At 57.3% G+C, this 9,572-nt stretch overlaps 1 protein-coding gene across 1 annotated transcript; it reads right to left on the bottom strand.

Annotated features, from left to right (window-relative positions):
- Positions 1 to 246: 246 nt before the first annotated feature.
- On the bottom strand, positions 247 to 6,613 carry KLHDC8A (kelch domain containing 8A). Its single transcript, XM_043569264.1, has 5 exons — positions 5,824 to 6,613; positions 2,893 to 3,057; positions 2,426 to 2,641; positions 1,723 to 1,824; positions 247 to 1,286 (listed from the first exon to the last, which is right to left on the bottom strand). Exons 1-5 carry the CDS (start codon positions 6,197 to 6,199, stop codon positions 1,093 to 1,095), a joined length of 1,053 nt encoding a protein of 350 aa, XP_043425199.1. The 5' UTR covers positions 6,200 to 6,613; the 3' UTR covers positions 247 to 1,092.
- Positions 6,614 to 9,572: the final 2,959 nt, after the last annotated feature.

The raw sequence follows: 9,572 nt of genomic DNA on the forward strand, positions 1-9,572 counted from the left end.
TGAATTGAGGCCAGGCACGAAGAGGTCAGCCCTTCCTAACACAGAGGAGACTAGGCACCTGAGGAGGGCTGCCCTGTACTGGGAGTGAGGTGACCGGGCAGGAGGTGCTTTGGAGGTGGAACCCACAATAGCTGGTCGCCTGGGGCCCTATTTAGTCTGAGACAGTCAGAGGGACTATTTCATGGGGTCCCCTCTACCCATCAAGACACCCACCCACCCCACCCCTGCACCAGGTACCCGGGAGAATAGGAATATAGATTTTAATTGTTGTGCTGCTGCTGTTAACCAGAGTGCAGTTAATCCATCCTTCGTGGATTTGGATGCCACAGTGTACATGAGAAGGTTTTGCCCAGAAATGCGCTGGGGCCGCGGGTGACAAAAGGGCGAGGGGAGGGTGGCGGGAGGAGAAAGTGAGCGAGGGGAGGAGCGGGAAGCAGAGCCTGGGCTGGGCGTCTGCTGCTTCCCCATCGGCACGTTCCCGTCGAGGACCCGAGAGGCACGGGTCCTTCCTGGCCGAGGCTACTGACCTGGACCAGTCCCCGTGAACCTGACTCCAAGGCCAATTCTTGCTGAGGGGACGAGGGCTAGGGCAGGCCCACGGCTGACCACCAAATGGGGAAGGGACGTAGACCAAGGGAGAAGCGAGGGGTTTGGGACTCCTTACGAACCTTCTCCGTTTTCCATCCCGAGAGACCCTCAAACTAGTTCAGAGCTGGGGAGAGGACAGTGATAGCAGCTGTCTTCGGCCCTGCCCACCCCCTACCCTGGACACGGGGGGAGGTGGAACTCACAGGAAGGGGAGGTAGCCAGTACTCCTGTGTCTTTCTCTGCCTGAGCAGGAAGGGGGGACTCTCCTCAGAGTTCAGCTGGCCTCCGGCTGGAGGCTGGCTGAGTCCCTGGGACTTCGCATGGTTTCCTGGGATGGGTAGGGTTTGGAGGCGGAGGGAGGTCCCTCAGAACCCCGGGGCCTGACCCCACTAGCTGCTGACAGGAGCTGGCATCCTGGGAAGTCGCCCACACTGCTTTGACGAGACCGTTCCTCTTGTGGAGAGTGGGCTGATCCAGTCCGGGGCACAGGCGCTGTGCTGAGAGCTAGGAGTCAGAGACACACAGGGCTTCCACTGCGTCGCTCAGACCCTGGTTGACGCCCCCCACAGCCAGGAGGCAGTTCTTGACGACAATGCTGGAGCAGGCGCAGCGGGGCGTGGGCATGGTGGGGAGGGCCTCCCACTTGTTCCTCCCGGGGTGGAGCGCCTCTGCTGTCTCCAGGACAGTGGGCTGGTTCCCTGAAAGCGCCAAGGGAACCGGACCTTACGAAGAAGTCCAGCCCCCCAATCCATGCCCCCCCCCCCTCTGGAATCCACAAGCAGAAGCCAAGGGACTTTAGTTCCTGGGCTGCAGAAAATGCTCCTTCCCTACCCTGAGCCCTCGCTCTTGTCCGACAGCCACTTTGCCCCTCCTGCCTTCTCTCCATCCTTCCGTCTCCTCCAGAGGAAGGCTTTCTTTCCCCACCCTCTGCTTTTACCAGAAGTTTCTAGTCACTGCTGCCTCTCTTTTGCCTTTTACTAAAAATCCACCCCCATGGGTTTTGTGAAGCCCGGCTGGGAAGAGGGGTTTTTGAATGATCTGGGAGAACGCGGTAGGCAGGCAGTGCGCAGGCAGCCGGTGCCTTCTCCTGCTCGGGCACGGTGTCAGGTAACAGCCTGGAAGCCTCAGCCTTACCAAGTCCTCCGGCCACTATGACCCGTCCACTCAGAGCGCCGGCCACAAAGTCTGCCCGCCGCTTCCTGAGGAAGAACGAGCGTTCCATCTTCAGCCATCCCCCTGCGGGCCGTGGATCACGGCAGGATAAATTTAGAGAGAGTGAGACGCTGACCTCCCCCGCCAAGTACACACGGAGTCCCCAGAGCTCACATCCTGGGTGGGCGTCCACCCCATCTAGGCTTTGTGCTCAGGGCATAAACTACGCCTCCTGCTGTTTGAAGTGATGCACTCCGGGGCCTCTACACCTCTCCCAGGCTTGCTACAGTCCAAGGAACCATAATCCCCTACAACCAATCACCTTGTTCTAACCTCTGTTCTCAAGGTCTCTGAGCTGGAGAGGAGGTTAACTAGAGGCAGTGAGCGTGGGAGTCGGGATCCTTCTGTGTCTGCATCGGTAAAAAGCTGGAAAAGCCCTCCCTCACCGGGCCCTGCCTGAATGTCGTAAGAAGAGAAAATGGGAAAGGCTTTGATAAAAATAACCAGCCAACCCAGAGGAGCCCTGTCCAGAGGAGAGAATGCGATCCCAAGAGGAGGCCTGAGTGGAGAGGGCTGTTCGGACCCCTGAAAGGCTCGCCCCCCTGGATCAGCGGCCTGGGCGGGCGCATGGGATGGGGACTCAGCCAGAGGGGGGTGGGCGGCTAGAGGCTGGTGCCCTGCTCACCTTGTTCCATGTCGAACACGTCCATCGTCCGGAGGAACTTGGGCTGCCGGTAGAGCCGACCCTGCCTCAGGCCTCCCAGGCTGTACAAGCGGTCATCCAGGGTCACAAAGCTGGAGAAGGCCCGCTTACAGGGAATGTTGGGGAACTTGGTCCAGGAGCGAGTCTCGATGTCAAAAACCTCAAAGGCGTTGACTGCATACTTGGACTGTCGTCCCCCTGGAGGCCAGACCAGGGTTGGGAGGGTGGGGGGAGGGCAGGGGGGTTGGACCAGAGTAAGTCCCTGAGGGCGGGGGGCTGGGTTTCCCCTTTCCACGTTTACCCAACCACACAGGGAGCTCCCTGCGGGGTAAGGCATCGGTGATTGCCCCCAAGGAGATGCTCAGCACACAGACACTGACCGCTTCCTGTGGAAACTGACCCAAGGGAGAGAAGGAGGGATAGATGTGGGACAGATAACCTGTCCTTACCAAGCACATAGATCTTGGAGCCTCGGAGGAAGGAGGTGGCAGCATATCTCGGGGTGGGCATGGGTGCTAGTGACACCCACATGTCCTTGAGCATGTCGTAGTGTTGGAGGTGGTTGTGCGGACGGAGGTCCAGGCCCATCCCGCCTGCCGCATACACTCGGTAATCTAAGGAGAAAGGCCACACACAACCCCTGGCTCAGCTCATGCACACTATGAGACAGGCCCATCAGTAATGACCTACCAGGCCAGGCCCCATCAACCCCTCGCACACCAGCACGGAGGCCAGGCCAGGTTCCCAACCGCTGCTGTGCCGGGGTGAGGTTGACGGAACCATGGAGAGTCTCTGCCATGGTTGAGCCTGAAGCCATGTCAGGCCTGAACGCCTCGATGTCCAGCCTGTGGCGGAGCCTCTCACAGGGTAGACTGCGGTGGAGTCGAGGCCTGGACAACCCTTTGCAGGTTTTGTCCCCTCTACACTCCTCCCTCCTGGGCAGCCAGAGGGGATGCCGAAGAGGAGGGGTAATCCTCTGATGTCCTCCAATAGTGGCCTGTTCCTTAGGCACTCCCTGCTTGGAACTCTCCAGACCCAGCAGGAGCCTTTGGAAATGAGGTCAGCCCTGCTGTCGCCGGCCCTGTGGGACCCTGGACTGCTGCTGATTCTTTCTCTGTCTGCCATCCCCATGGGGGAATGCCATCCTCCTTCACACATGAGGAGGCTTGTGGGCTCCAGAAGACATCCTGAGCCAGATGGGATAGGGTTAGGGGTGAATGAGGGTGAGGCTTTGGAGGAGAGAAAAGCGGCCCCTTTAAGGAACCCTGCCAGGGCAGTAAGCTGGGCACTCTGAGAGGAGAAGTGAGTTCTCTCCCTTTTTCTATTGCTCTTGGTTGCAGGTAGCCTTTCAAGGCACACCCCTGACACAGGGCATCAGAGAGGATGAGCGAGGCACCCGCGTTTCCCTGGGCCTCACCCCAGTGCCTCCTGCAGCCTATCAGAGACACAGATTCCCCTCCTCCCCCAGCCCACAAGCCACTCTTCTTCCCGGGGACCCACCCCTGCCCGGGATTCTATCTCCCAGTAGCTGGTCCTCACTGCTTCCAGCTCTAGGAGACCTTTATTCTGCAAGGGAGTTGCAGGGAGACTACTATTTCCTTCTACTGAGTACTATTTCCAATCTTACTGAACAAAGAAAAAAAAGAAAATCCTAACCTTAGCCTGCGGCCGGGAGACTGGCCTGCTAATATTAGGACTTCCCTTACACAAGCTCCGCCTCTCCCATCCCTGTGTCACCTGAAACACACGCCCAGCCGACAGCCCTCATTCCCGCCACACCACCGCTCCGGTGTCAGCTCTTAATCATCCCTTCGGGTTCGCCTGGGTGTCCCTGAACTGCAAAGCGGGGCTGAGAGCCCCGGCTCAGTACCGCCCAAGGTAGCTGCTCACCCTGTTCACCGTGCGTTATGGAAATAATCCTTGTCGGTTTCTTCCAAATAGAGAATTTGGTCATCTGTGACCCCAGCCTCTGCTTCTGTGTCTGCCACACAGGCATGTGAAAGCTTATTAAACTAACTCCTGAACCCATTCAATGCCACAGTTAAGAGCCCAGACGCCATCATTACTCACCAGCTGTGTGACCTTGGGCAAATTATTTAACCTCTTTGGGCCCCACGTTGCTTCTCTTTAAAATGAGGATAATAATAGCACTTATCTCATCAGATAGGTTTTTGAAGATCAAAGGGGCGAAAATATATAAAGCACCCGTGGTAAGGATTCAATAAACGTTAGTTCTGTCTTTCAGCACCATTTACTGAAGCCTGGGAACAAAGGAATACCCTTCCCCTCTTTTTCCCCAGGGGCCCTCCGGCTCTTATCGTCACTGATGGCCTGTGGAGGCCTCACTGGCCACTACCCTGAGGGATTCAGGCTTAGAGTTTCTCACTGGTCACCTTCATTGATCAGACTCCGACTTCTGAAAGTAGGGGCCAGACCTTCCGCCTCTTTCCTTCCTCCCTGGGACCTGGAAATGTGCCAGGGACACAGCAGGCCCTCCAGAAATCCTGGCTCCTGATCTACAGTAGACCCCACAGGCAAATGGGATGGTTTTGCAAGAGAGGGAGGGAAGGTTGCATCCCACCAAGGCTGTCTGTCTGAGCTGCACTTGGGGTCTTCTAATCCCTGTTGGACCATTTCCCATAAAACCCTTTGTGTTTCAGCCAAAGAACGTTTGGAGCCCGCTCTATGCTCTGGGCTGTACCAGGCCCAAGGAGAAAGAATGAGGGGTTTTGAGAAAGTGAAATGAAGATCCAGTAACCTCGTGGTCCCTGCATGCACCCCTTGAGAACTGTGAACCTGGGCGAGGTGCTGTAGGAGCACAACCCTCAGGAACATTCTAGTCTCCATTCACTAGTATCTCTGAGACTCGGAGGCAGAAGGGGAGGTTGAGGGTAGTGGGAAAGGCCCCGCAATCAGGCCTCAAAGCCCCACCAGAGGGGCCTAGTGATGGTACAGGGATGCAGTGAACACCCCCAGGACCCCAAATATGTGTCTGGAGGTGGTGTCCCTCTAAGGCAGATTTCAGGGGATGAGGTGCTACGGGTGGGAGGCTCCTCATTCTGCTGAATGAAGGGGTCTGTGGAGACCCTGCACTAAGTCTCCAGCTCTCCTCTCTGGCCAGGCCTGCCCAGCTTGTTGGCAGGAGGCTGGTGGAGTGGAGTTCTGGCATCACATGAAATTACTAGACACTTCACCTACTGAGTCTGTTTTCCCATCTGTAAAATAAGACCTGTGGGTCTCTAGTTTCCGTGTCTATTGTAGGGATCAAATGGGATCGGGATTGTGACAGTGGGCCCCCAACTCAGTGTTAGTTCCCATCCCTCTCCCCGTGGTCCCCCACGCCCTTCTGTCTTCCCTCCCTCAGCCCTGGCCCCACTCGCCTTTGGCCGTGACAGAAATGCCCATGGCGGCCTCACGCAGCACGCTCCTCTTCTTCCACTTGCCCTCATCGATGTTGTACATCTCCACGACCTTCAGGGGCAGCTGATTGGTGCCCACACCCCCGATCACCATGATCCGCTTCCCCAGGGCGGTGACGGCCACCCCGGCCCGGGCCGTGGGCAGGGGGGGCAGGGCGGTCCACTGGTCGGCCTCGGGGGAGTAGACCTCAAAGCAGTCCATGGGGATGCCGTTGTCGTCACATCCCCCGATGGCATAGACCTGCCCCCCGGTCTCCAGCAGGGAGCAGTAGACCCGGCGGCTGGGCAGCGGCGCCAGGCGCTTCCACTGGAAGTCCTTGACGTTAGGCACCTCCATGGCAGCCCCGGGGGCCCCGCCCGCCGCGCCCCAGGGCCCGCGGAGCGCCACGGCGCCGCGGGAGGTGCGAGCCCGGGGGGCCGCCCGCTACTCCGCGCCCCCTCTCGCCGCCTCCATCTGGCTCCCGTCCGCCGGCTCCCGCCCGACCCCGGGGCAAGGGCCCCGACGCCGGCCAGCGCTTCACAGTCCCTCCAGACTGCGCGGTCCGGCGGCGTCCGCGCCTGGCCCTGCGGGAGGGATGGGGCGAATCAAGGGCGGTCGGGGCCCCGCGCCCTCGCCTCCTCGCACCGCCGGCGGGGCGGGCTGGCTCCCGGCTCCCAGGTCCTGGCCAACTTCAAAGGGAAGGCGGCCGAGGGCGCCACCCCGCGGCGGCATCGCGCCCCGCAGCGCGGTGTCCCCCGCCCCTCCCGGTCGGCGGCTCGGACACCCGCGGGGCGCACGGCGGGCGGGGGCTTTCCGGGGCTCGCGGCGCCCGGCAGCCTCCCGGCGGAACAAGGAGTTAACACCTCCGGGCGCCGCCGCCTCTCTCCCCCCACCCCCGCCCCCGCTCCCCTGCCCGCGCCCTCCCGCCCACGCCCCCGCGCCACTTACACAGCCAGGCCCGAGGAGCGCGGCGGCGAGGCGCAGACAGCGCATCACCCGGGAGCGGGGAGCCCCCCCAGGGCTGCGGGGAGCTGGGGACAGGGCGCGCTGTCCTTCCCTAGCCCGCACACCGCTGTCACACATGCAGACGAGGAGGAGGAACGAGCAGCGCGAAGGAGAAGCGGAGCCGCCCGGGAGGAGGAGGCCCGCCAGGCTGCTCCACGCACATCCCCGCCCGCAGCCGCCACACCTGTGCAGGAAGCCCCGTGCGCCCGGCGGCGGCGGCGGAGCAGGCCGTGACCTCTTTACATAAGCGCTGGCAGCGTCCGCCCGCGGGGGAGGGGAAGGGCCCCTCGGGGAGACGCTCACCTTGTCTACAGGGTCAGTCAGAGAGGCGGGGCACTGGAGCCAAGTACCCAGATGACAGGAACCAGACTCCTTCCAGCGTGGGGGTGGGCGGTCTGTGAGTGTTTGTTTTGGATGAAGAGGCGGAGAGTCCAATTACCCAGTTTATCTACAGTACACAGACCCAGTTCGTGACAGGCTGGCTCAATAGTCAGCTTTGCTTTGGGGGAGGTATTATCAAATGGTTTAACCTCATAGAAACAAGTTATGTGGGTGTGACCCGGGGAGACCTGCCCCGGGTGCACCCAAACATAACCTATACACCGACCTGCACACACGTAGGCAGAACTTGCACATCACCCTACCCTCTCTCACCCGGAAACTGACATATTCACGGAGTAACTGACAAAGGGGATACCTAACTGGAGACACCCACATAGACAAACACATAGGGGGACCCCCCCCACACACACACACTCTCATCCCTTTTTCACACACCTTGGGAAGGGGAAACCCGGTGGTTCGATGTTGGCACTCAGCACCAACCCACAGGGCTTACCAAATAGTTTCTCCAAGCCACATTCTCAGCCTTTTCAGGACCGTAGACCCCCGGTAACACATCAGCCCATGACACCCGTGGGTCCCCTGGTCTAATGGACTTCTAGGCCGATGGGGTCCTCCTTCTTCTTGGTTCCCTTGAATAGAGTCAAGTCTCCAAACGCTCAGGTTTGGCAGTCTGACACCTGAGTTTGAATTCTGGCTCTGAAATTGTTTTACCACCCTGAGCCCCAATTTCCTTATATTATTTGAATTTGTCTCTTTTTATTTGGAGATAAATTGTAGATTTACATGCAGGGGGAAGAAATAGCACCATTTACCCGGTTTCCCTCGAAGGTAACATTTTGCAAAACTTATAGTACAGTAATATCACAACCAGGATATGGAAATTGATCAGTGAAGGTACAGAACATTTTCACCACAAGACAAGGGTTCTTTGTGTTGCCTTTTTATACCCACACCTGCTTCCCTCCCACCTTTTGTTCTCCAACCCCTGGCAACTACTACTCTGTTCTCCGTTTCCCTCATTTGGTCTTTTCAAGAATAGATTAGTTAGATAAATAGAATCATAAAGTATGTAACCTTTTGGGATTGACTAGGAACCCTACCTCCGCCCCCAACATAATTCTGTGGAGTTTCATCCAGGTTGTTGCATGCGCCAGTAGGTCATTCCTTTTAATTTCTGAGTAGTGTTTCGTGCTATGGATGGCTCCTGGCAGATTTTTGTGAGGATTAAATGAGATACTGTTTGTAAAACAGTTCAGTTTCTGACACATAGCAAGGGCTTGGTAAATCGCTCTTAAGACCATGGCCAGCAACTATTATCAACAAAATGCAGAAAAAGGGAAACGGAACAAATACAAACTTTCGCCCCTTGTTTAGAAATGACTTCCTGTGAGAAACAGAAGTCACAACTCATCTTAATATCTTGTGTTCTTGGCTTAGAAATTGAACTGCATTTTTTTGTTTGAATTCTCTGTGCTTACAAAGTAAGCACCTCTAGAACCTTCAGAGGAAGCTTGTGTTCTGTTTTCTCTATTCGGTAAGAACTCATAAATTCCAAAAGAATGTGGTCTGAATTAATGATGTTTTACAGGGAACGCCAACCGTTTCTCTTTCTTCCCAAGGATCCCAATCTGCCCAGAGGAAGAGGGAACAGATCCTTGACCCCCAACTTGAACTGTGTTCAGAAGACCAGCACAGGGTGAGTGGGAAGACTGAAAGCCATAGGTCTTCCTCAAAGGGTCTCGTGGGGGACCCGTCTTCAGCTTCTTTTGTCTACTGAGCCTTTTACCAAAGCAATGGGGCAAGGCTCCTGGAGTCCCCACCCACCCCAGCTGGGGCAGCTTACTAAGCAGTTATACACAGTTCCATATGATGTTGTGTTTGCAGAACTCATCGAACTGACCTAAGTCCTCACACATCCATTTTCTCATCATCTTAAAACAACCCTGGGAAAGATGACGGGGGCAGGTATCGGTTTCCACTTTTTACAGGTGAGGCAGCTGGGACTTAGTGAGGTGAAGTAACGGACTTACGACCGTCCGAGGGCCGACACCAGGGTCTAGCTTGTGACTTCCAAATCTAACCCTCTTCCACTTTAACACAGTTAAGTCACAAATGAAAGAATTGTGTATTCCTAAGGACACCAAGCTTTTCAACTGTCACCCGGCTTCCGGCTTCTTGTCCAATTACACCGAAGGAAGGAGCCCAGGCCCCCAAAGGGTTCCGGCAACGGCTCTGCCCATTGCCATATTGTGTGCTGGGCAGCATAACTGGGGAAGGACTGGAATCCAATCCCAGAATAGGCCCCCTTCCAGCCTAACGCTCATGTTCTGCAAGCACCGCCCTCCATGCGGACCGCGGGATCTAGGGACTCAGACCCTTG

Source organism: Prionailurus bengalensis, chromosome E4, assembly GCF_016509475.1.
Source record: "Prionailurus bengalensis isolate Pbe53 chromosome E4, Fcat_Pben_1.1_paternal_pri, whole genome shotgun sequence".
In the NCBI taxonomy this organism is placed as follows: Eukaryota; Metazoa; Chordata; class Mammalia; order Carnivora; family Felidae; genus Prionailurus; species Prionailurus bengalensis.